Consider the following 27,251-nt stretch of genomic DNA (forward strand, 5'->3'; position numbering starts at 1 on the left):
AATTATCAAGGGCTCATGAGGGAGGGGGGCAGCGAGGGAGGGGCAAAAATGAGGACCTGATGCCAGGGGCTTAAGTGGAGAGCAAATGTTTTGAGAATGACGAGGGCAATGAATGCACAAATGTGCTTTACACAATTGATGTATGTATGGATTGTGATAAGAGTCATATGAGCCCCTAATAAAACGATTTTTAAAAAGTATATTTTCTCTATACTTTGTATAGTATACAACTTAAAAGACTGTACCATGTCAATTTTTAGGGACATGATCATGGTTGATTTCAGCACATATAGGTAATAAAGAACTAGAATTCTTCCCTTAAAATAAATAGTAAAATTCCAAGCTATCATAATTTTCTCATACTGTATGTCCTTTCTCCCAAAAGCCAAACTTGATGTGTGGGTGGTGTGTGAGAGAGGAGAAAAAAACACACCAAGAATTTAATATCTATTTACAGAGATGCTAACTAATAGTTGAGATTTTTAAAAGCTAACAAACACACCTCTTCTCTCCCCAAAGTAGAATTTAGTTACATTAACCCCTCACTTAGTGACACGGTTAAGTTCCAAAGACCAGTTCCTTATGCAAAAATCAGCACTGTGTGAAGTGGAGGGTGGACACCTCAGTTCACAAAATGATGGCTCTGTCACTGTGTAACTGTCAAAAGCACTGAGAATCATGGTTCAGCCAAGTTGACACATAACCTCAATCATTACAGCCAACGTTCTTCTCACTTTTCAACTCACATTACTGCCAGACGTACATCATTAAGGTAGTTTGCTACCATGACAGTCAATAAGCTAGGGGTATATTAGATACATTTTAAAGATGTAGACATAACATGGTGACGCATATTGCTTTATAGAAATCTTAATTTCTTCTGATATACTTCTATCACTCATGCTGAAACAGAGAATTACTTGCTTTGAGATATTACTTAATTTAGAAGCTAAATATTAACATATGGAATATGTTTTTAAAAACATGAACGATCTCACCCGAGTCTCCTAACAACTGCATGCAACAGGCAAAGCAGCTATTAGTGACGGTCATGTGCTGGGCTCAGAGACAGGGAGTGACTTGCTCGAGGGGTGAGGGCATTCCAGCAATCTTTTCTTTCTTTCTTTTTTTTTTTTTGCAAAATTTTCTTATTTCAAGTGAAAAAGTGATGCTTTTAGCCATAAAAGATTTCAGGACACCGTTTCAAAAACAAGCTCTAATTTTCAAAATAGCAATTAAGTCATTAATGAACACATTTCAAAAATGAACAAAGCAGTACTGTTCAGAAAAAGACCTCCTGTTTGGTAGAACAACAAAAGCGACGCAGGCTTACCACGGCCGCTAGGACAGCCGGGGCGACGTCCCCTTCTGCCGTGCATAAGCTGCCATCAATCAGAGTTGGCTAGACAAAGACTAACCATAGTGTTTGGAAAATTACTTACCACTCCAATGTGGCAAAGTAAAACTGAACTTTGAGGGTTGATATCAAGGGCTTTCTGGAAATGCATTTCTGCAAGGCTGAATTTTTCTTGCTTGTAATAAATCATTCCCAAACCATACCTAAAAGTATGAGAAGTATAATTTTAGGGACATGAAGTTCTGGTTGATATTTCAGTTCAGCTAATACTAGAATGCACATGGAATTTGGTGGTGATGGACTGCCACCCACAGGGTGGTGGTTCAACTCCGTGGAAGAAAGAGCAGGTTGCTTGCTCCAGTAAAGATTAACAGTCTCAGACGTCCTATGTAGATAGAGTGGCCCTATAAACAGGCTGAGCCAGAACTGACTCAATAGTAGGTGGTTTGGTTATTTTGATTAGAAGAGAGGCAAAAAGCACCTATCATGGAAAAAAAAAATCAAATCCTTATCATAATGTTGTTTCTATATTCTTTGCCCAGATATGCATACCGTATATACTCATGTATAAGCTGAGTTTTCCCGCACATTTTTAATGCAGTTTTTTGTGGTAAAATTAGGTTCCTTGGCTGATATTCGGGTTGGCTTATACTCGAGAATATATAGTGTATTTTAGATCATTATAGAATCTTATTTGGCTTCCCTTCCTTTACATACTATATCAAATATACCTTTATATATTTATAGTCTTAAAAATTATAATTTGTAGTGCTCACTTCGGCAGCACATAAATTAAAATTGGAACGATACAGAGATTAGCATGGCCCCTGCACAAGGATGCCACGCAAATTCGTGAAGCACTCCATATTTAAAAAAACAACAATAATAATTTGTAAAGGCTATATAACAGTGTATCATATTGATAAATATTTCTCCCAAATTGTTAAAACACCAAATGAATATAATGTGGCTGATCTACATCAAGAATACCTCTCTTGGCCATGATGGGAGGATGTCGGGAGACTGAACACCAAGGGCATAAAAAAAGGCATGTGTCTGTTTTATTGGAAAGTGGCTTTGCTTAGCATTATAATGGTGCTATAGGTGAAAACAAAACAGATAAGGCCTTGGGCTAATGATAGTGAGGTAGGGAAAAGAAAAGAAAGACTATTTACTCTGGAGGTGGAATAATACATACTTGTTCAGTGCTTAGTCAGAAACTTCCAGACCAAACCAAACTCATTGCCATCAAGTCAGTTCTGATTCACAGTGACCCTACAGCACAGAGTGTAACTGCCCTTGTTGATTTCTAGGCCTAACTTTTTACCGCGTAGAAAGCATCTTTCTCCGTGGTGGGGCTGCGGGCTTTGAACTGCACGTTCTGGTTGGCAGCCCATGTACAGATCACTGTGCCACCGGGGCTCCGGTTAGACACTTAGAGCTACTTAAATACAGGTATACTTCAGGGATATAGTGGGGGTGGTGAGTCAATCTCACAATAAAACGAGTCACACAAATTGTGTCCCATTACATGTAAAACCAAAAAATGTATGTTTACACTGTTTGGTAGCCCAATAGCATCATGAAAAAGCTTGAAAGACTGTGAGAATGACCAAAATGTGACACAGGGATAGGAAGTGAGCACCTGCTGTTGGGAAAACGGTGCCATTAGACTTGCTCAACTAGGGTTGTCACAAACATTCAATTAGGACAGAACGCAGGGCCTGCACATCGCAAGGCAGTGAAGTGTGATAAAATGAAGTATGCCTGTTCCGTCATTATTTAAATTCCTCCTATTAAAACCCTGTCTGAATTTTCCTATTTTCCTTCAATTGAAGCAATATTTTTATTACACAATTATCAGGCAAGTTATTCATTGAAAAACATATACAAAATCAAAAATATACAGTAGTTTTCTAATGTTTTTATGGATTTAGTGACAAATAGAATGATAAAACTCAGCTACTATACTAATTAAATCCAAGGACTATACTTTCAGAGATCATTTCTACAGTTTGTCCTAATAATTAAATCCAAAAAAGAAAAAAAAGAAACCAGTCTGGCATACAGATTACTACAGAGTTAAGATTTCAGAATTGCACTTCTCCTTGTTCTTTGAACCATTGTCAGGACAAAGACAATAAAATGCAAACATGGCATTATGGTGGCAAGAAGAACAATTTGTCTTCTTTGATTATACTATAAGCCAGGCAGCAACCATTCTCTGTCTTGCTGTGCACAAGTACAAAAAGCAAAATACAGCCACAATTTAATAAACTGGACTGCTGAGTTGTAACACTGATTACATGTCAAAGAGAACAATCTAGAGAATATTTTCAAATGGTTTATTTTCTATTATCATAGGTGAATTAGATTACACCTCCTCCCCCACTTTATCAAACATTTTCTATCCTAACCACTACTTTATAATTAAAAGAAAATGTAATAAAGCAAGTGACAAGCCTATTTGTAAAAGCTCAGTAAAGGCTGAATCTGTTGATTATAAGGATCTGGCAAGTAATCATTAGTTAAGAGTTGATTAAAGGTATAAATTTCACATGAAAGCCATGATGGTTAGACGTTATCAACCACTACCCTCCAGCACTCCTGAAGGATTAGTAACCAAATTTGTGAAAACAGACATCTACCTAGAAAAGCCATGTGGATTGTGATAAGAGCTGTACAAGCCCCCAATAGAATGATTAAACAACAACAACAACAACAACAAAAAGCTACTAAATATTAACCTCATCAGTCAGATTTTGCCTTTGCTTTTTATTAGCACTTACCATGCATTATAATGTCTAGGATTGACTCTGATAGCATTTCGAAAACAAGCTAATGCTTTGTCTAGCTCTTCAGTCAACACAAACTCATGGCCTAATAGAGTATAGGCATAGGCATAATTTGGATCCACCTGAATAGCTCTCTGGAAGAACTTAATTGCAATATCATGTTCTCGTTGCAAACTGAAACAGTTCCCTGCAGCACACCAGGCCTTAAAAAAAAACGAAAGCACAAAATACACATTAAAATTTTATCTTTTTCTAATTAAGAAAACCAAACCTATGACTGAAAGCAAGCCTCAGATTCCACTTAGAACAAAAATGCATACGTGATTTAATGTACTTAATTTTAACTATGTTTTGAGAAGTATATATGTACCACTGAACAAGGTCGATATGCATTAAAATACAAGGCTTCAAAAAGTTCATAGGAAAATAGAAAGAATATAGAATTTTTTGAAGTTCTTGTAGCAGTTACATACCATATATATTCGTGCATAAGCTGAGTTTTTCAGCACAGTTTTTTTTTCTTTTTTTTTCAGCACAGTTTTTAATGCAGTTTTTGTGGTAAAATTAGGTCGGCTGATGCTCGAGTATATACGGTAATCTGTCAATTTACGCAGAAGGGGTAGAATCTAGCCTGTCAATCAGGTTTCAGCTTGATGACCTCATTTGGAGGCTCCACAAAGATAAATAGCTCACTGGAGGCCAGACTCACTCTCTGCCTTCCCTTTCCTGCTGATGAGACACTCAGAGAGCTGAGGAGACTCATGAAGACCCGCGCCAGCCTTAAGATGCTTCCACCACTGCTGGATCCACAAGACTTTCTACCCACTGGCCTGTGATCTTTCTGCAGTTGGCCTCATTGCATGTGCTGTGTGAGTCTAAAGAGAATTTATGGACTAGTATCGGACATATGGGCTAGTATTGGACTCAATGGACTGGGCTGGGCTATTTTCTCAATGTACACTTACTCTCTGATAAAAAGTTCTCTCTTGTTTCCAGAGACTCATACATGGGTGTCTCTGGATTTGTTTCTCTAGTCAACCCGGACCAACACAGCTCTCTTGTATAATTCTTCAAGGAGTAAAGCATATAACTCCATTGTGTCTATAGCTTAAGAAGTCATCGCAAGTTACCCATACAACTCTTTAATGAACTCTGAACTTAACTATAGTGATTAAAAAAGATCTATTACTACATTTATTTCTGATCATTTGATTGAAGTCTAGGTGAAAGCTTACACAGCAAACTCATTTTCCCGTCAATAATTCATACACAAACCGTTTGGTGCTGTTGGGGGTGCAACCTCTGCAATGCGCGAGTGCGCTTGTTTCCACCCTGGGTCCCTCTTTCCATTCATCTAGTTTCTCTTCCCTTGCCTGGCTTCTCATCCTTGCTTTGGAGCCAAGGGGGCCCTTCAGCCTCGTGCAGTTGTTCTATGGAGCCCAGTTTTAAAGGAGGTCCTGGTTTATAGGCTAGGCTATTATTTGGCTGAGCATGCTCCAGGAGTGGCTTTAGTTCCACCTTAAAAGGGTGACTTAAGAGACTGGTTCTCTATCAGTCTTGTAAGTCTGGTCTTTTTAAGGTATTTTAGTTTTGGTCTACATTTTTCTTTAGTTTGGATGGGGACAAGAGCAATTTTAACAGTCATATCTTGATTAATCCTGAACGAAATATCTGCGTTGTGATTTGTCTATTTGCTAATTTTCACCCTGTATTTTAGAACTTTGTCTTTTCTTTGGGTCCCTGCCTAGATGGAGGAAGGTGCAAAAACAAGGTGATTTTGCACTGCATGGTGCAAATGGGGTTTATACAAAACGGTTAAATACTAAATGGTGTTTAAAGTATTTGGCTGATCTACATTTGTAAGGCAGTCTTTTAGTCAACATACCTCTGGTGAATTTTTATCCATGTCTGTTAAATCTTTAGAAAGAACTGAAAGAGCAACATCTTTTTGAAGATGCCAAAGTGTTGTAGAGTAGATCTCCATGCCTTCAACTCTGTAATTCTCAATCCTTCTAACCTCTGAGAATATTCTTTCAGCCTGAAATAGACAAGCTGGTAATGAGAGGACAAACTGGCAGCACTCCATATATAGAGAGCACTGGGCACTGGCTACACACAACCTAAATGCTTCCCCATAGTTGAGTTTTGGGGTGGGAAACTGCACAGAAACACATAGTGGGGCCGTGAGGCCAACTGTCTGCATGGCAAATGGTTGGTTTTGAGCAATGAACATTCTTTTTTTTCTACTAGGCACAATTACCTGTGTATCCTTTGCATTTATTTTTTGCCTGGAAGATTCCCCTCTGTGCCTGTTCACAGCTCATGAAGGAGGATAAACCTTTTCACTCTGAGCACGACAATGGAGAATAGCACAGTACTTCACTGTCCCTATCTCCTTACCAAGCTTTATTTTTCTTCACGTGATTTACAAAAGCATGTCCTTATACATTTATTGTCTTACAGCCTGTTTCTTTTACTAGGAGGTTAGCTCTAGGAAGGCAAGAAATTCTGTCTAGATGTCTTCCAGAGTCTAGAAGACAAGTCTAGCACAGAAGTAGGACTTAAATATATGTTGAAGAGCTGAAAGTAAATTTAGTGGAAGGTAACTATTAAATTATAAACAATCCATATTAGAGAAATTTTACTATTATACCATGTTTAGTAGAATACATAACAGGTGTTTCAGACTTAGAAAGCAGGGGGACAAAGTGCTTTGGTAAGGAGAAATGGGAAGGTTATTTAAACTGGAAATTAGATTTGTCTTTGGACCTAGGTTAATCATCTTCTCTTTTTCTGTCATCATAGATAACTTAAACAAGAAATGTAAAAACCTTGGGATAAAGACATTATGTCCTCTCATAAAGCATAACTTTCTCCATTGTATTCTTCAAACTTAAAAAGAGTATATGCCAACAATTCATCCTAGTAAATAATGAGGTATGCTGTAGAAAGAATTGACTATATTATGTCATAAATATGTATTTTCAGCTCCAGTGACGTAGGGTACAAGTGTTCCTCTTAAGAATGTAAGTACTTGACTGGCCCCAAATCTATCTTAGGAAATTTTACAGAATTTCTTACCCTTTAAAACAAACAAATAATTCTAATTGTAAATTATATATGCTGAAATAAGCAAAAAGACATTATGTAATATTACTATTGGACCTAACCTTCTCAAGTATAAATATTTAAATTAATTATCACTAGAAAGGCATGGGTAACTTTACTATACTTACTTGCATGTACTCTGAAAGTTCAAAATAGGCCCTTCCAATTTGGCACAGTACCCAACCCGTATTGTAGTGGTGAGAAGGTAGGTGGCTCAGTATATGTATAGCTTCTTTGCAGTTGTACGAACACAAAGCTAGATAACCTTTCCCCATTTCACGAAGAAGGCTCATCAAACCTTCTAGGAGAAAACAATATAGTAAACAAAGGAGAAAACACAACAAAGCAGTTTGGCTTTCTAGAAAGCCTAAACAAACACCCAATAAATCATTAAAAAGTCCAACACTTATGCAGAAAATACTGAGGGCACTGTAATGAGCATAAAGAAATCTACTTAAAATGCATGAGTCATAAAATAAAATACAAACATGCTATTAAGCAGTCCAAACAGACCTGCTGCTGCTCTCTGTAGAGTGAGAGCCTGGATCTGGGGCGTGATCGTGGGCATCCTCCCTTCTGAAATGATGGAAGAGTCCAATTTTGTGATTTCCAGGCTATCATTGATGTTAGGCTGAGTAAGTCCTCCTTTATTAGTCTTACTTTTCGTCTTTCTATTTGGGATTTTAGGTGGAAACTTCATTTTTAATTTTTTACTATTCTCCTGTAAAAACGGGGGGAAATCCCACACTTATACTCAGGTACTTTTAGATTTCTCAAAACCCTTCTTAAGTATCATAAATAACTGTGGAATCTTATTCTAAATTTTTCATAGAAGAAATTTATATACATAAAAGTTTTCAAAATAACTTAATTCTAAATACAAGAACCCTGAAAATAAACAGCATTAAAGAACTAGCTAACAAATATGGTGAGTCAACATTAACTATTACTTGAAGTATATTATGCTTTTATTATAAAAAATATGAAAGTAAGTAGGTACAATCTACCTACATGTTTCAGGGACATTAAAATTGATTAGTCAAAATTGTTGGTTTATACACGTGAGAGCTAAAGACAGCCTATAATATGGGTCAATGGACCAAGAAAATTTACAAAAGGGTAAGCATGCTCTCTAATTTTCATCAACTTTTTTATTTTGGCATAATTTAGAACTACAAAAACGTAATATGGAGACTTCTCATCCCTCTTTCACCCAGAGACCCTACATTGGATCTAACTATAGTACACTATCAAATCCCGGAAACTGGCATTGGTACAACACTATTGACTAAACTACAGACTTTATTCAGATTCCATCCATTTTTACATGTATGCTCTCTGTTCTTTGGAGAATAGTTCTATGAACCTAACACATATGGTGGATTTCTATAATTAACTACTACAATTTCAATACAGGACTATTTCATCACCTCAAAGAAATTCCCTTCTGCTATCATTTAATAGTCACATACCTCTAATAAAGCACTGTAATTTTGTCACCTCATGAACAATGTATTTATTAAAAGACTAAAAAAAAAATTATAAAGCCTATATAAAAGGCTATATGTGATAGTTATATAATTTCACGTCAACTTGAAGATATGGAAAAGTGTAGGGGTGGTATTCAACCTGTCAATCAGGTCACAGCCTGATGTGCCTCCTTGTGGGCACAGTCTTCTCATAAGGAGAGTCCTGGGAACACTCTCTCTCTGCCTTCTCCTTCCTGCGGGCTGACCCTGGTTGCTGTGATCCCTTGTGATGCAGTCACCACCATTGGATCCACACGACTTTGCACCCACTGGCCTGTGATCTCCCTGCATTCTGCATCATTGCATGTAGCTGCGTGAGTCTCAAGAGGGACTTAGGGACTAGTATCGGACTTATGGACTTGATCTGGACTGGGCTGGGATGTTTGCTTGACATATAATTCCTTCTTGATATAAAACTCTTTCTTATACCTATGAGTGTCTCTGCATTTGTTTCTCTACTCAACCTGGCCTAACCCACTGTCTAAGTTATCTTTTTAAAAATTCTCAGTTTAAGGAAATTTGTTAGTAGAAATGGGAAGGAAGTTATTTATTAGACATAGCAGTTATTGATACAGAAATTCTGGAGGGGGAAGCATTAGGTACAAGTGATGTACAGAGATCTTGAAATTACCTTGGTTGTGGAGCTGTCACTAGTAAAAAGCCGTGAACTTCTTCGAGGCAGTGCGTTTGGGGGAGATGTGATAGTGGGGCTCAGTACCTGAGGTGTTGTACTACAAGACAATTATAAAAGAAGACATTCATTTCTCACTCCACATGTGACCATTCACTTTGTTTCCATTGAGGCAGATTAAAAGCATTCATTTATCAAGTTTGCGTTTCTCAAATTGATATGTTTGGTTGGGTCTTATGTTTTCCTCCTTAGGAAAACACATTATTTAAAAATGATTTATGGTCTATAAAATGGTAAAAATTATAGTATAGGTCTTTATTCTACCAGAAATCGGTAAGTTGAATTTAGAACAATCTACATAAAAGTTCTAGGCCAATAAATGGTAAACATCTATAGGCCAATTCTCTTTAGCCCTCCATTTGCAACTGTAACAAGTGAGGGAAAAAGGAAAAGACAGGTGGTCACGGACATTCCACATGCTGGAGTAAATGACAACAAAGGTATACTGCTAGACAACTACTACCCGAGGAGTTATTTCCCTGTAAAGTCAACCAGCCCCACCTAAGTTTATTCCATTTGGATTGGAGCAAAAGGATTCTGATAATCACTTGGAGATTTTTTTAATACTTTAAGGGCCAAACCTAGGATATAATAATTTGATTCTTAGAGAGCAAGCAAACCTAAACCAGAAATCATCTAATTAAGGGTAGTTAAGCCTATGGACTAAATTGTTCACAGTTTATGCAGTTATGGGAAATTCTGCTAGTTACCTGAATCTTAGGTACAGAGAGTTTAAAAATAAGAGATGCTGGCTAGTGAGTAAAGAATCATTTAAAAGAGAGCCCCAAAGCAGGAATTTCAACAAGTGAGGTAATTTGGGTCAACCAATTAGTCCTAAAGAGTACACTATCCTTGATTTGGAAGAACAATATTTATATTATAAACAGGAATTATATTTTGCTAATCTCCACTACTGTTGGGTCAATTCTGACTCAGGACAAAGTAGATCTGCCTTATAGAGTTTCCAAGGATATAAACTTTTGTTTTTTTCAAGGATGTAAACTTTATGGAAGCAGACAGCCCTATCTTCTTCCCTTGAAGTGGTTAGTGAGTTTGAATTGTGGATCTTGCAGTTTGCGTCTGAGTGCTTAATCACTCTGCCACCAAGGCTTTTTAATTTCTTAGTAAGAATGATTAATTATAGAAAAGTATTTTGTCTGACAAGTGGGACAGAGTAATTTCAAAGCATGGGGTAACCTGAGAATGTTACTGAGATTAAACAGACAAAAGGCTGTATGAGGACAACACAAATCTCGTGGAGTAAAAGTAAGATTAAGAGAGAGAGGGTTCTGGGGCTAGGAGAACGGAGTAGACAAACTCTTTATTTCCGAGTGTTTCATTAGTGTCAAAGGCTGATATGATGCAAGGGGGAAAATGCCCAAGTCTGAATGGCACCACGAAAAGAAGCAGGGTACCGAACGATTTTGAAACGCCGGTCACGTTATATACAACATTACACACTAATCACTATGACTTACATCTGCTTAGCTACATCTACTTAGCTAGAACTTTGACAATGAAAGGTGTATACGGTGGAATCAGACTGCCTAGTTTTGAAATTAGGCTCCACCACTTAATAAGTGCCAGTTGTCTTAAACTACTTTTTTATAAAGTTTGTGTGAATAGCATCATTGGTTTTCTCATAAAGTACATTATTTTGAAAGTTTAAAAAATAGTATGGAAATATATGAAAATTACTTTTAGAAGAATATTTACAAGTAGAAAATGATGTATCAACTTTCTTGGGCAGTTTAGCTAACAGTACTATACCACCCTAGGCCCCTGGTGGCATAGTGGTACGAGTTGAAGTGTGATTCACCAGGTCTGCAGTTCAAAACCACGAGCCGCTCCTTGGGAGAAAGATGGGGCTTCTTACTCCTGTAAACAGTTATAGTCTCCGAAACTCACAGGGGCAGTTCTACCCTGTTCTCTGGGGTTGCCATGAGTCGGCATCAGCTTGATGGCAATGTTTTTGTTTTTTTACGATACCATTCTAATAATAAAAAGCAACAACAGTCTAAATATAGAGATTCTGCTGCCAGCCATGATTTTACAAGAATAAGGACCAGATGTATTCTTATCTTAAACAAGGGTTGCTATGAGTCGGCATGGACTCACTGGCAGCGAGTTTGTTTTCTTGTTTATTTAATTAATTAATTTATTTTTCTTTGTTTATTTTAAATAACAAAATATGTGACAGAATGTTTTCAGACATAAGACAACAGGTAGCGCATGTCTCAAGGGAGTTATGAGGCTGCAGGGAAGGGGAACACAAATTGAGCTCAGTGGTCTCCTTGCATTCTTAAGATGCTGAGAATTACAGCAGGCCCAGGAACTAGAATTTGCAAGAACTCCAGAGATCTGCAAAGGGATTTCCCTGGAGTGTTTAGCTGGAAACATCAGCGTAGAAGTGTGAGTAAATACCTGAAGTGAGGGCAAGGAAGCACTGTACAGGCAGAGGAAAAGCAATTCTTAGAAACAATCCTGGGCTGGGAAAAGGTCACATTTCTAATTGCCAGAGAGGAGAAACTTCCTAATAAATGCATCAAAGGGTAGAGTACTCAAATGGAGCAACCAACCTTAAAGGGTGTTCTTTCCTACCTAAAAGAAGTTAAAAATCTAACAAACAAACAAACAAACCTAGGACTTAAAAGGATCAACCTATCTCCAAGGAACTTAACTGCATCACAGAACAAAACTTAGAATACTTAAAGTAATTAGAAATAAAAGAAAACCCCAGCATTCATCAATGTACAATTGATAATAATTGGCAATCAAAATAATAACAAACCTACTAAGCATACAAAGAAGCTGGAAAAATGATCTATAACAAAGGGAAAAATCAATAAAAAAACACAGTAACAGAATTAGTAGATAAGAATATTTAAAAACCCATTATAAAATATGATCTATATGTTCAAAATAGAGGAAGAAAGCCTAGGTATGTTAAGGAGAGGCCCAAGTCAAGCTTCTAGAGATGAAAAATATAATTTCTGAGATGAAAATAAAAGACGGGATAAGAAGATTAGGCACCACAGACACATCCAAAATGACGCACAGAGACGAAATAGCCAGGACATAAGATTAAACAGAGCACTTGTGAACTTGGAAGCTAACAGGACTTCAAGTCGTCTAATACACATACTCAGACTATAAGAAGAAGAAAAAGGTATACGGACAGAAAGAATATTTGAGGTAATAAGAGCGAAAAATAAACAAATTCGATAAAAATGGTAAACTCACAGATCCAAGAAGCTTGAGGAGTCCCAAGGTCAAGAACCATGAGGAAAACTACATTAGGGTACATCATAATCCAATTGCTTAAAACTAGTAATAAAGAAAAAACTCTTAAAACAGCCACAGAAAAAAGGCACATTACATACAAAGGAACAAAGACGAGAATGACATCAGATTTCTTGTCCAAAATGACGCTAGCCAAAAGATAGGGAACGCAATATCTTTGATGAAAGAATATCTGTTCAGAGAATTCTATGCCTGATAAAAATATTGTTTCAAAGGCAAAGATGAAATAAAAACTTTTCTGGATATACAAAAGCCCAAAGAATTCATTATTGGCAAACCTAGACAACAAGAAATATTAAAGACAGTCCTTCATATTGAAGGACAGCGATGCCAGATAAAAATCTGGATCTGAAAAAAGGACTCCAGAAATAATAAATACAAAATGGACTTTTCTCTATTAAAAAAAAATCTCTCTACATGATCAAAAGCTGTTCATAGAGTTAGAACGTTCAGAAACAGATCTAGGACAAAAGCATAAAGGCGGGGAGGTGCCTGGGCATCTACTGCTCTAAGGTTTTATAATACACGTGAAGTGGCAAAGTAGCTGAAGGTCGACTTTGATGGATTAGAGATATATGATAAACCTAAAACCACCTCTAAAGAGGCAAAACAGAGTGATTGCTAACAAGGTAATAGAGGAGATAAAATAGAATCACTAATACAAAGGACATATAGTTATTAATTGTTGGGGCTTATTACAGTCATAATTCAGGAGAGTTATATTTTCATATTCTTCAGGACTAGCACAGGGTGCTGCTGTTAGATGCCATTGAGTCTGATGTTAACTCAGGGCGACCTCCTACGTCAGAGTGGAACTGCCTCTCGGGGATTCCAGGCTGTAATTCTCAGCGGGCAGATTCCAGGCCTTTCTGTCACAGAGCCCCTAGCATGTACAGCAATGCTCTGCTGCAGGAATCGGCAGGGTCCTTCGCAAAAGAGACCGAGGCAATGACCGCCACATGTTTGAAGCTGGCACTCACAAGGAGGGCGACTAAACGCTCTCAAGCTCATAAAAACACTGAGGGTTTTTAATACAGTCAAGGATTATGCATCATTACATGGGCACTGAAGTCATATGTCTGTTTGTAGCATCAAAATAAGGGAAAACGCTAAAGAATGTCAAACAATGACAGCATAATACATACCTTGTTTGTGGGCCAGAACTTTGTGTTTGTGCGACAAGAATTGGAGTTACCTCTCGACTATTTCCACTCTGTGAGAAGACAGATTTTGTTCCAGTTTGGCCGATTCTGGCAACAGACTGTAAAACATATAACAAACACGCTTAAGGTTTGTGAATTATAAACTGTATTGTAAAGGATACCGCAACTGCCCATTTGCATTCTCCTAATGAAAGACTTTATAATATAAATCATCATCTGAAAATTAATGAACAGGCCACAAATCATTATCTAATATGAACACCATCTGTATCTCTATTGTATTTTTCTTTGTTATCTGTTCACCATTCTCTTTAGTTTCAAAAGAAAGGTCTTAATTTTCTGGAGGCTTTTATTCTTATTGTGATCACCTTCCATTCAGTATGTCTCTACTCTATTTGGGGCTAAGTGGTGGGCACTAGAGATAAAAGAGTTTTAAGACAAATATTATTATCAAGATTTGTGATAAAATTCTCTCTATACACACACACACACACACACACACACACACACACACACACACACGATTTATTTATTTATTTTTTAGCATTTTATTAGGGGCTCATACAACTGTTATCCCAATCCATACACACATCAATTGTGTAAAGTGCATTTGTACATCATTTCTCAAAACATTTTCTCTCCACTTAAACACCCACATTAGGTCCTCATTTTTCCCCTCCCTCCCAGCTCCCCCTCCCTCATGAGCCCTTGATAGTTTATAAATGGGTATTTTGTCATAGCTTACCCTGTCCGACGTCTCCCTTCACCCACTTTTCGGTTGTCTGTCCCCCAGGGAGGAGGTCACACACAGTTCCATGTAATCGGTTCCAGCTTTTCTACCCATTCTCCCTTTACCCTCCTTGTTTTGCCACTCACACCACTGGTCCTATAGGCTCATCCGTCCTGGATTCCCTGTATTTTCAGTTCCTAAGTGTACCTCCTCTGGTCTAGCCAGACTTGCAAGGTCGAATTCGAGTCATGGTAGTGGGAGCAGGGAGGAAACATTTAGGAACTAGAGGAAAGTTGTATTTCTCATCATTGTTACATCACACCCTGACTGGCTCATCTCCTCCCCGAGACCCCTCTGCAAGGGGATCTCCAGTGGCCTACTAATGGGCTTTGGATCTCCACTCCGCACTCCCCCCATCATTCACTATGGTAAGATTTTTTGTTCTGATGATGCCTTACACCAGATCCCTTCGACACCTCTACACACATGATTTAATTGAACTTCTTTGGCACTTAGTAAACAAACAAACAAAAACAACCGTTTTACAACAGGAGTTTAGGGGAGAAGGTAAAAGAGATAATCCTCCAATTACTTCCCAAATTGTATATTTCCTTTCAGTTTTTCCAATCTTTCATTAAGTTGTCTTCCTTGGAGGAAACAATGGTAAATCTTTGCTTGATCTTTCTGTTTTCTCTTATTCATCACCTGATTTCTATCCATTTACATCATCAGCGTTTTAGAAAGGGGACTAAGATCATTAAGTCAGTAGATTGTTTCTAAGCACCAGATGATTTTCTTCCAAACTTACTGCTACTCTATTTGCTGTAACTCATTCTCAAATTGCTAGCTATGAAATCACTGATCACCATGATCTCATCAGATAAGAAAGCCTTATTTTAACCCTTCCTGCATACTATCGCAGTGGTCATCCCTCCTACTCCCTCACCCTCCGCCCCCCAACATTTTAAACTTTTATGTGAACTGGCCGAAAGGTTTACAGAACAGATTCGTTTTCCATTCAACAAGACACACCTATTTTGTTTCATCTCATTGACAGCAATCTCCACAAGGTTCATCCTGTCCTTTTAGAAAATTCACCTAACTTCCTTGGGTATGAAAAGAAAAAGGGCAGAAGAGAGGCTGAGACAGCAGGTGGCTTTTATTACATGGGCACTGAAGTCATATACCCGTGCCACTGCTTAACCGGTCTTCTCCTAACTTTGGCTTGCTAACCATTATCCTACCAGGCCGTTTTCATAGTTCTAACATCATACTTCACTCCCATAATACAAGAGTAGGTAGGTACCAAATTTTAAAAATCAATTTTAAACAATATGTACATAAGCTAGACAATGGAGTATTTTCTGATCATTACTCAGGAAGTATTACGAGGAGCCCTGGTGGCATAGTGGGTTATGCACTGGGCTGCTAACCAAAAAGAGAGCAGTTCAAAACTACTGCCTCCCTTCCAGAGAAAGATTAGCCTTTCTACTCTCATAAAGACGTGTAGTATTGGAAACCCACGGGGGCAGTTTCTGCTCTATCCTAGAAGGTCCTAATGAGTCAGAGTCAGCATCGACCCGATGGCAGTTGTGGATTTTCAGAAGGAGCTATTTCTTTCTTTTGGCTTCTGAGATTCAGACGTGGAAAAGGTGTTAAAAACGAGCACAGACACCATTCTCATTCACATATGAGTATGACTTATTTGGCTTCCAGTTCTTGAATTTGTATTAAGTTCTAGGTATGTCAATAAGCACACACACACACACACACACACACACACACACACACACACTTAGTTCTCACACAAGATATATGGGCAACACATGTATGTTAAACAAAGGGTACTTTGACATTTGCTGTCATATACCTCTGCAAGGGGAGATTATAAAATCCTAATTTTGTTGAAAAAATAAAAGTAAAAATCTGAGTATGTCGATTTTATTTAGCTTAAAGAAGCCACACTTACTTAGTGAGCTACAATCTTACTTGAAAAACAGAGCAGCTGGCTTTACATCGTGGAGGAGAACCAGGAGGCTCTGGCAACAACGACCCACATTTAGGTCAACCACTCTAAAGGAAAGCAGCTCTACACGGAAGCGTTTCTCTGAAATCACCTTTTGTTGTTGTTGGTTGTCACTGAGGCGATGTGACTCATGGCAAGCCCATGTGTGCAGAGCAGAAGGCTCCACAGATTTCAGGCCGGGACCTTTGGGGAGGAACTGGCCAGGCCTGTCCTTCAAAGAGCCTCTGGGTGCATTCAAATGGCCAAACTCAGGGTCAGGAGTTGGGTGCTGAAGCGAGAGCACCACTAGGGACTCCTGAAAGACTTTAACAGACTGGGATTTTAAATGTGTTTCTTTCACCACTACCGGCAAAAAGACTGGGCCGGCCTTTCTTCTCCCATAAAGAGTTCCAGTCTCAGAAACCCAAAGAGGCGGTTTTACCCTGTCCTATCAGGTTATGCGTGGGCACTGAACTTGACGGGAGGGAGGGATTGAGCTTACCAATAAATACTAAGCCACATTTTGCATGGAAAGTACCTTTTTGGAAGGAGCTCCGGTGGATGGCACATCAATTACAGAAGTTGTATTAGTGTAGTTTTGTAAATAGGATCCATCTCCAGGACTTGGGGTTTCTAATGGCAAAATCCCAAAACTGAGAAGAGGTTGAAATCAAGGTGTCAAAAAGTCATCAAGGCATATATAAAGCAGCAGTATACTTAAATTAGAAGGTCTAAAAGGAAGAGAATGGCAAATCAGTCTTGGGGGCAGTGAGGTCTGAGGGTAGATTAAAATATAGACTATGCCACCCACCATAATGAAGATTCTTAAAAGATCAAACAAGGAGTTAAACTGAGCAGTAACTACTGATCTCGGGAGTCTTAAAGATAAAGAGTGACTTTATAAACATTAATATCCAAATGATAAAATTACTTTAAAAGCTTGCGATTTAGACACGATTACAGAGAGGTTAAGTATTTCTAGAGAAAATGGAATGTGCTATTCATATTTAAACATCAATAGATGTAAATCCTTCCTCCATTTTTGGGAACATAGCATTACCAATAACTATTGCTGACCATACCAACATTGGGATGGGTGGGGTGGGGTGTCATTGCAACCCACTACTGCAGACCCATGAAGACGTTATCTTTTAATGTGCACACTAACTGGGTAAGGTTCACCGAAGAACTTAACATTTGTCTCCAATATTTAATATTATTGTTTTCAAAAGGAGCATATATCTTATTTCATTTTCTAAAAGAATAGATTCATTACTGATTTATTAAATGCCTCAATTTCCATAGTGATTTAGAAATGTGCTATTCAGACTAGGTGATATTACTAGTTAATATAAATTATTATTATTATTTTTAGTTAATATAAATTATTGTAAGATCATTTACTATGACTGCACCTTTTAAAAAATCTTACCTTGGGGTTAATGGGCTAAGAGCAGCTGGTCCTCCTAGTAAACTCCGACCAGTTTTTGGTTTATTTTGAACCTGTTTAGATAATATAGAAGTTCCTGTTCCAAGAGGGACAGTGTCTGGTGAAATGACAGCGGAATCAATATAAGACACGGAGGAATCTGTGTTCAAGGAGTACTTGGGATTGGAAGATTCTAAATTCAGTCTGTTTAATTCCTGAAATACAAATTTTCTACCATGTCATTTACCATACATTATTTAGTTCAGATCATGCTTTCTAAATTTCATAATACTACGAATACTTGCATATATCCACTTACAATTGTGTCTTGGGGTGTTTCTGTCAGAACAGTCTCAGGCTGTCTGTGAGATAAACTATGATTAGATACTAGTGTGGTACAGGAGTTGGGTAGACAGTTGCTAAAGTTCTGTAAAGATGTTAATTTAAATGTTTGGTCAGGATCTGGCTTTTCACCTGCAGGGACACAAATGACAGGAAAACAAGGATACACTTTTTTCAGGTGTGCATCAATCAGCTGAAATAAAGCCCTGTCCAGACCTTTCTGATTTCAGGGTAAAGGAGTCTAAACGATGGTGGATACTAAAATTCTAACACGTTCATGCATCTAGATGCAATGTCTTGCAATAGCCCTTATGCATCCCAGAGCGTCCACATCATATTCCTTTTGCAGTCTCTTCCCCACGTACTCAATTACCTTGGAAAGGTTCTTCTCTAGAAATTCAATAGTAGGCTAAACTCCTCATATTCTTAAGGACACAACATACTTAAACTAGACTGGCTACACAGAAGAGACTACCGGTTTACTCTCTGGGGTGGAGTACTGAAGGGCTACTTTGCTGAACCTTAAACTTGTAAGTTTAACATATTACTTAGTCTCAATTTTAACCACCCTTAGCTTTGAAAAATCCTTTTCTTGTGAACAGATGATTTGTATTGCTCCCCCCAAAATTAGTCAAGAGGACAAAAGGAAAGAGAAGAGGAAACGAGGTTGGGATAACTTTTCCCACCCCCTATAAACCTACCTATTTCACATAATGATTCAAAGGGGGACCAGAGGAAAGGATTTAAACTAAGGCTCTTTTGGTAACATTCTGATCCTTTGGCAAGCCGATCTGTCTTGCTGTAGAGAGAAAGAAATAGATTAAACAAGCTAGGAAACCCCAAACATTTATTTATTTGCCAGAATCCTTTCTCCCCTCCACCTTTTTTAAAATAATGAAATCATTTTATTGGGGGCTTGTACAACTCTTATCACAATCCACACATACATCCATTGTGTCAAGCCCAAACGTTTATTATGAGTTTTTAGAATTAAAAATTAGATAAATCTTATACATATATGTTCTAAGAACACTCTGCTCCACACTCTCCTAAATGATCAATGTCCCCTTTTGCCAAGCGCCAATCACTGTAAGTCAGGACAGGGGAAGCACACAGCACACGAACTGGAAGGAACACTAATATCGCCTTAGTGAATTCTGTCACCGCTTTTGATTCAGTCAGACACTCAGTTACTGGAGGAGAAACGAAAAACTTCCAAATGCGTCATCTCATGCTTAATTTCTGAATATTGTGAAAGGGACTTCAAAGCATATTTAAGTGATCAGATTTTCTAGCCAAGTATTCAGATTCCAGTTTTTATGTGCATTCACTGAGAGTGTACGTATAGTTTTATGAAAATTCACATCATGTGTAGATTTGTATAACCACCAGAACAATCAAGATATAGAACGGTTGCAACATCCCAAAGAATGTTGGCCCCCCTTTCTAATTAATTATACATTTCCTCAATCCTAAGCCTTTAAAAACCACGAATATGTTCTCTCGGGCTATAATTTTGTCATTTTAAGACTATTACATAAACCGGATCATAGATTTTTCTCACTTGCTGTAATTTTATGGTTTCTTGTTGTTCCTCATTAAATGCTGAGCATATGGATGTAACAGTTTATCCACTGAACCCATCAAAAGACATGTGGATGGCTTCCAGTTTTTTGCTTCCACAAATAAAACAGCTACGAACGGGTACCCTTTACATTCCCAACAGCAATGCCTAAGCATCTTGCTTTGTCAGTAATTTCCATTTGAGCCAGTCTAGTAGAAGTGTCACACCAAATCCACTGACAGTAAATCAATTCTGACTCATAGCAGTTGGAGAACTGCCTCATAGGGTTTCAAAGGCTTAGAATGCCACACAGTGGCTGGTTGGTTTGAACCGCCAGCCTTTCAATAAGCAGCCTAGCACTTACACCACTGAGTCACCAGAGCCCCCTAATAAGAGCCTCTATACTCATTGCCACCAAGTCAATTCTGACCCACTTATAGTGACCCTAAGGACAGAGGAAATCCGCCCCTCTGGGTTCCAGAACCTGCAAATCTTTCCCGTGCCGGAATCTTTATAATGCCAGAAGATGAGCCTCCCAGATTACAAGGCACTCAAAATACAACTGGGGAAAAGCTGCCTCCTCAAAGTAGAGGTGCCCACAGTGATGGGGATGCAGTAAAGCTTTGGGGCATTCACTTGTTGATGGGATAAAACTCAGATAGGATAAGAAGAAACAGGTGCAAACATCCATTAATAATCAGACATGAACTATATGAAGTATGATCTAGGGAGTGGCTAAAAAGGAAATGGGTGAAAAAGAAATGGGATTCACAGAAATTAATGTCCTAGACATTAGTGAGTGGCAATAGACTGATATGCGCCATTTTAAATCAGACAGTATGATTTACTATGCCTATGCGGGGAACCACAAATTCAAGAAGAATGATGTCACATTCCTCGTCAAAAAGGATATTTTAAGTCTATCTTAAAGTACAATGCTGCATGTGATAGGATGAAATCAACAGGCCTACAAGGGAGTCCAGTTCATGCGATTATTATTTAAATTTACACACCAATCACTAAAGCTAGTGATGTAGAAATTGACAAATTCTACTAGCTTCTTCATTCTGAAATTGATCAAACATGTAATCAAGATGCACTGATAATTACTGGTGATGGGAACGTGAAAGCTGGAAACGAATAGAAGGATCAGCCGTTGGAAAGTCGGGCTTAAATGACAGAAACAAAGCTGAAGAGCACATGAAGCAATTTTTCGAGCCGAATGACTTCTTCATTGCCAATATCCCTGTTTCAACAACAGAAACGGTGGCTGTACACGTGAACCTCACCAGGCAGAAGGTGAGCCTGATTCAAGCCATGGTATTTTCAATACCCCCATTTGCACATGCAAGTTTGACAATGAATATGGAAGACCAGAGAAGATTTGGTGCATTTGAATTATGATCTTGCTGAAGAATCCTGCAAGGTCTGTGGACTGCCAGAAGAACAAAAAAATCTGTCTTAGAAGTACAGCCAGATGCTCCTTAGAAGTCAAGATGGCAAGACTTTGCCTCACATACTTTGGCCATGTTATCAGGAGATATTAGTCCCTGGAAAAGGACGGCATACTTCCTGGAGCGGAGGATCAGTGAAAAAGAGGTGGCCCATCAAGGAGATGGATTTCTATACTGGCTACAACCATGGGCTCAAACATGACCAGGGCTGTGAGGATGGCACACGGCGGAGCAGCGGTTTGTTCTGCTGTGGACAGGGCTGCTGAGAGTCTGAACCAGAGGGGACTTGCGGGCCCCTAACAACAAATCTTTATGGGCCTCGAAAGTCTCCTCCTCCTCCTGAGGTGGGAGTGTGGCAGTAACTTATGTAAGCATTCGGGGCTATAAATTCCTAAGAACTCTTTTAGTTATATTAGTCATATCCCACAAGTCTTAAATGTTGTATTCTCCTTTTCATTCAGTCAGTGTCGTTTTTAATTTCCTGTTTAAGCCTTCTTCGATCTCTGGGTTATTTAGAAGCATCTTCTTTAATTTCCAAGTTTTTGGAGCTTTTTCTGCCTGTGCAGGGCTTTTTATCAGTTAACCCAACTCTTTTAACCAAAGAATAATATTCGTAGTGGTTTATCTTAGCCATTATTTTAAAAGTAAAAGGATATGGCACTTTTGAAGAACTAATATTCCTACAACATTCCTCTCATAAAAGCTTTGTCAAGTTCTTTCACTTCTTTTTATATTTATGTTCCTCACATAACTTACGGTCCTCAAACGTTTCCTTCTCCTCTGGAGGTGACTCGTCAAGCTTACTATCTCTCCTAAAGTCGGGGCTAGCCACCCTCCTCCCTCATCTTATTCCAGCTATCAGCTCACTAGTGTCCCTCGAACAACTGTCCAAATTTTATCAAAGCACTTTGATTGCAATGATGAACACTTACAAATAAATTTGACTTAGTGCATCGCTTCTCGCTCTATGAGGAACCCTAACAAGCGGGAAGGTAGTTTTCATTTCCAGTGTCACACACTAGGTGTCTAGCTAGAGGCTTGTGAATGAATGACCAGAAGGATCCTCCCAATCATGTGTAGGAACTAAATTTACTTCTCACAGGCCTTTCCTTAAGAGAGGAAGCCACCGATTCACTCTTGTTTACTCTAATTCACTCTTGTTCTCATCAGAGCAATGTCTATAGCTAGATGGACTTCTACCAAATCTGAAAATGAGCTCCCAAAGGCAGTCAAATAATTTATTCGGTTTAAAAAGACACTTTCAAGGTGTCTTTAAAAAACTGATATCCAAACTAGCCTCAATTTATATCTCAAGACAGATGCTGTTCTCCTGCTTTAGACAAGCAGCCCTCAATCATGTCTCCCACTGTGCTTTATCAGATGGTATTACACACATGATGCTTTCCTTTACACAGTGGTAGTAGTAATTCCTCTAATGCTAATTATTACTCTCCACGCCTCCTCTAATTCAAAATGTATTTCAGAATCAAAACAATGTTATTATAGTGATAGCTAACTCGGGGTTCACTTTCACTTTAAAAAACAAACTAGCTAACTTATGTGCAACTCACTAATATTTCAACTACCATTGTAGGAAAATTCTTGCAACATGTCTCAAAATTATTATAACATTATCAGGCATGTGCGGTGCTGCTGTTGTTATTATCATTACGATTAAAAACAGGACTTTACTACAGGTTTAACAATGGCATGAAATGGGAAAACTGTGTACCTACTTGCCACATGTTATTTGATTAACACATACCAATACAGGTTTTTTTTAATGCAAGTGTTCTATTATTGGAAACAATTTTTGGCCCATTTGTATCATTCTTACTTACCAATATACATGTCCCAACAATGAAAGAGTAAAGCAAGCTGAATCACCAAACTCGGTAACGATATCATCATGGCTTTTCTGTTTATTTAACACTCCACCAGATAAGATCTGTTCCCCTTCTGCAAGTCTTTAAGATACAAATTTACAGATTAAAAAAAGAAAGCAATATAAAGCATGATGTGCAGAGATATTCTAATGATAACCAATGTGCTTCTAAATATGAAGTTAAAGTAAAAAGTTCCTGGTACTTTTAGAAAAGCTGGAAACATGCATTTGGAATTCTTTTAGGAGGTTTATCCTCTTAAAATTCCATTCTTGCTTTTAAAAAATGGAACCAAAAAGAAAGGAATCAACTGAATTTAGTTTTTGTATTTATATATCTAGACTGAGTAGTAACTCATTACTCATGTAAAAAGAACTGGAAGATTATATTATAGCGAGAGGAAAAATACTGTCTTTCATTTTTAAGTGTGGTCATTATTATTTCTATAATTTCCTGAAACTGGGATCTGTAAGCACATTAAAAAAGACAAACATTTTAATTAAAAATTACGTATTTAATGAACTGAGTCATTTTAAGATTTTTAAAAAAGATTTTATAAACAAAACTTGAATGGTACTTCATCTCTTTTATCTGTTACTTTTTCTTGATATAAAATATTATGTTTCCAAAATAAAAAAAGTGCCTGATTTCATGATGCACTCTTTATGCATCAGTATTTATAATAGTTTGCATTTGAAATTTTGATTGAAAACAAATCATCAGGTGGGAAAGATCTCAAGTCAGTATGCTTAGCCTACAAGCACTTAAGACACTGCCATACCCAAAAGTGTGCAGAGTATAAAAGTTGACCAATAAAGTTCTTTTACTTCCAGTTGGATTATAAAAAAAGGAATAGTTATAAATGGAATACGAATGTCTAACAAAAACTGGCTTAAGAAACTAACTGAAAAATAAGATTAATCTTTTTTAGAATTAGAATGTTAAGATAAAAAATTTAATAGCTATTTTACATAGTTTTATTTTAAAAGTCAACAAACATTGGACAAATACAAATATATTTTTCTGTCCATGCAAACTTTGTGAGGCTTATTTGTACGCCCTTATTTGTAAACCTATAGACTAAACAGGCTTTTACAAATACCTTTGTAGAAACTTTTACCATTATTCCAACTCATACATCATGGAAAAGAGTTTAAGAGCAAAACTATGTTTCCACTTGCTGATTCTGAAGAGGAGCACTGTCTTGTTTTCGCTGTAATGCGCAACAGAGATGATCTCCTGAAACTGAATCACCACTTGGAAGACATAACAGTAATGGTTCCTAAATCGATTGATCTTGAAAGGAAACCCTTCATTGCACAATCACCTACTAAAAACCACTGTCTCTATGAATCAATTAAGACTCATCGGGCCCCTATTTAGGGTTTCTGGGGCAATAAATCTTCTTCTAAGGGAGCAAATAGCCTCCACTTTTACCCATACCACAGCTGGTGGGTATGAATCACTGATCTGTGGTTAGCAGTCCAATGCCTATCTGACTATCAGGGCTCACAACCATTTAAGACACTGCCATGCCCCAAAAACCCACTATGGTTGAGTCAATGCTGACATATGGTGGCCTATAAGAAGTGAGTAAAATTGCCCACAGGTTTTCAAGGCTGAGAATTGTGATGGAAGCAGACTGCCATATTGTTCTCCAAGGGAGCAGCTGGTGGGTTTGAACTGGCAACCGTTTGGTTAACCAGTTGAGTGCTTCAACCACTGTGACACCTGGATTCCTTAGATACAGTCAAGGAGGCACTAATCTCTGGTAATCTCTGACAATGATGAACTGGCAGGTACACAGGCTTATTCTAACTGGTCTAACAATGAAAGCAAAGTAAACAAAGTATCATTTGTGATCATTTTAGATTTGAGGAACTGATGGGAATTAGTTTTGAGTTTCTCCAGGGCTAAAATATATTATTAATTATTATAACGATGAAATCTCTCCATCACAAAAAGATTCCAAAGGTAACAGAGTAAACATTTCAAATGTTGGTAGACAAACCCTACTGCCAGAAGGGAGCACTATCCTTTGTGTTGTGGGGATGAGAGTCAGCTGGAACGGACCGTGTACACTCGCGTATAAACTGACCTAAATATCAGCTGAAGCACCTAATTTTACTACAAAAACTGCATAAAAATGTGGTGGAAAACTCGGCTTCTACATGAGTATACACAGTAATCTGATGAAATAATTTTATTCAACATTCTACTCTGTAAGTGGGACAAAATTAGCGAGGGGGGAAAAAAGATTAGAGAACTTACTTGCTGAGATCAACACAGCACTTGGCAAGCAGGTATTTACACTGTGGTGTAGTACAACTGTGTCCTTTCAAGAGTCTATATGCTTTATATGCCTTTCCTGAGCGGTAGTAACAGGTTGCCAATAGAAACAAGGCTTCTTCGGAGTGCACTAAGAACATATATATACATAGAAACAAAGGGGACTGTTATTCAGTATGTTGAGTGGTCATCATAAATTTATCAGGGCATAAGCAAGTTTAACAGTAAAAGAAAATGAAGTATCTTATTTAATATAAAACTATAACTTATGAATTCAAATTTGAATTAGAGAGAAGTATTTCATGATGGAAAGTTGTTACCCAACTCCTGATTACCTGCTTCCTACAAGGAACCCAGGAAAATAATAGAAGATACTAATGGGATTCTACGGTTGAGACCTTAAAAAAGAAAACCACATACACACGTCTTTAAGCGATTTAAACTCATTGCCCTCGAGTCGATTCCGACTCATAGTGACCCTGAGTGAGAGCAGAATTGTGGCACAGGGTTTCCCCAAGGCTGCACTCTTCACAGAAGGGGCCTGCCACACGAGCGTTGCTGAGTTCCAATTGCACGCTTTCCATCAGCAGTCAAGTGCTTACCCACCCACAGTACACCAGCATACCTTTTCAATAGACGTATCCTAGTTTGTATGTAATATTTTCTGATAGATTTTTTAGTAGTGAAAAGTCAAATTTCACTAGAGAAACAGCTATACACATCATTACCAATCTGAAACAATTTCTTCTTCAAAGAAAAGGCCAGATTTAAAACAACAGAAAATCCCACTATTTTCTCTAATCAACCAAATTACATTTACGATAAATAGAAGGAAAAATTAATTGTGAATACCCTTATCATTTTAACATTCAGTGGACACCCTTGACACTTCTATAATAACAATTCATTTGCTCTCCAATGGCAGAACTGCTATGTCCTCCTGAAATGTTAACTTTATTCAAAGATTTGGCTAAAAACAGTAATTTGACATTTTATTCTTATGAGGTTTTTATACATTCACAAGTCATATACACATTCAAATAAACAAGTGAACTCTTCTACTGATTCCACTTTTGATTATCCTCAAACTCTAACATTAAAAAATGTTAATATGTAGTAAATAGTACGAAATCTTGATATGTGTGTTAATTGCATGAGCATGAGTCCTACAGATACAAATAACAAATAATAATAAACTGTATCCTACAGATACAAATACAAATAATAATAAACTGGAAGCTCTCCGCAGTGGGAACAGAGGGCTAATTGCTACAATGCAATTGCTAATCTTAGTTCCAATACTAATTCACAGGAAGTTAGCAAGTGTGATTTCATCTACATTTTGCAAAGGACTAGTTATAAGTTAAATTTTAAGAAATTAAAAAAAGAGAGAGATTACTGATTGTACCAATAAAAAATGGTTTACACAAATTAATTTAACTTCCAGTCACAATAAAGCCTTAGCATGCTGAAACTACTTTTTTTGACATGTAATAACTTAAAAGGCTGGTATATGCAAAGGGGACTTTAAAATGACAATAGACTTTTTCTATGAGCTTTTTGAAGCCCCATGTAACAAAAAACAAAAGCCTGTTGTCATTTATGGTCA

At 37.7% G+C, this 27,251-nt stretch overlaps 1 protein-coding gene, 1 non-coding gene and 1 pseudogene across 6 annotated transcripts in view; 2 read left to right on the forward strand and 1 right to left on the reverse strand.

Moving 5' to 3' along the window:
• The window catches only part of CDC27 (cell division cycle 27), a 62,820-nt gene that overhangs the window by 13,968 nt on the left and 21,601 nt on the right, over window positions 1-27,251 (reverse strand). For 3 of the 5 annotated variants that reach the window (XM_045299591.1, XM_004707255.2, XM_045299589.1), the window contains exons 3-15: window positions 25,625-25,772; window positions 23,312-23,437; window positions 19,154-19,251; window positions 18,430-18,584; window positions 18,114-18,325; window positions 17,220-17,334; window positions 13,929-14,044; window positions 9,421-9,520; window positions 7,774-7,981; window positions 7,389-7,561; window positions 6,038-6,190; window positions 4,147-4,355; window positions 1,443-1,560 (exon numbers count right to left, since the gene is read on the reverse strand). In XM_045299591.1, the coding sequence (XP_045155526.1) occupies window positions 1,443-1,560; window positions 4,147-4,355; window positions 6,038-6,190; window positions 7,389-7,561; window positions 7,774-7,981; window positions 9,421-9,520; window positions 13,929-14,044; window positions 17,220-17,334; window positions 18,114-18,325; window positions 18,430-18,584; window positions 19,154-19,251; window positions 23,312-23,437; window positions 25,625-25,772 (1,931 nt within the window). The remainder of the gene's footprint in view (window positions 1-1,442; window positions 1,561-4,146; window positions 4,356-6,037; window positions 6,191-7,388; window positions 7,562-7,773; window positions 7,982-9,420; window positions 9,521-13,928; window positions 14,045-17,219; window positions 17,335-18,113; window positions 18,326-18,429; window positions 18,585-19,153; window positions 19,252-23,311; window positions 23,438-25,624; window positions 25,773-27,251) is intronic. The other 2 variants (XM_004707256.2, XM_045299590.1) reach the window with 1 other exon arrangement.
• LOC115872904 lies at window positions 2,126-2,229 on the forward strand. The gene has a single exon (XR_004048105.1). It is a non-coding gene; the product is annotated as a U6 spliceosomal RNA (small nuclear RNA).
• Window positions 3,341-3,421, forward strand: LOC115873005 (annotated as a pseudogene).

The sequence above is a fragment of the Echinops telfairi genome, unplaced genomic scaffold (genome assembly GCF_000313985.2).
Source record: "Echinops telfairi isolate 266 unplaced genomic scaffold, ASM31398v2 ScPeMD7_7458;HRSCAF=8496, whole genome shotgun sequence".
Taxonomy (NCBI): domain Eukaryota; kingdom Metazoa; phylum Chordata; class Mammalia; order Afrosoricida; family Tenrecidae; genus Echinops; species Echinops telfairi.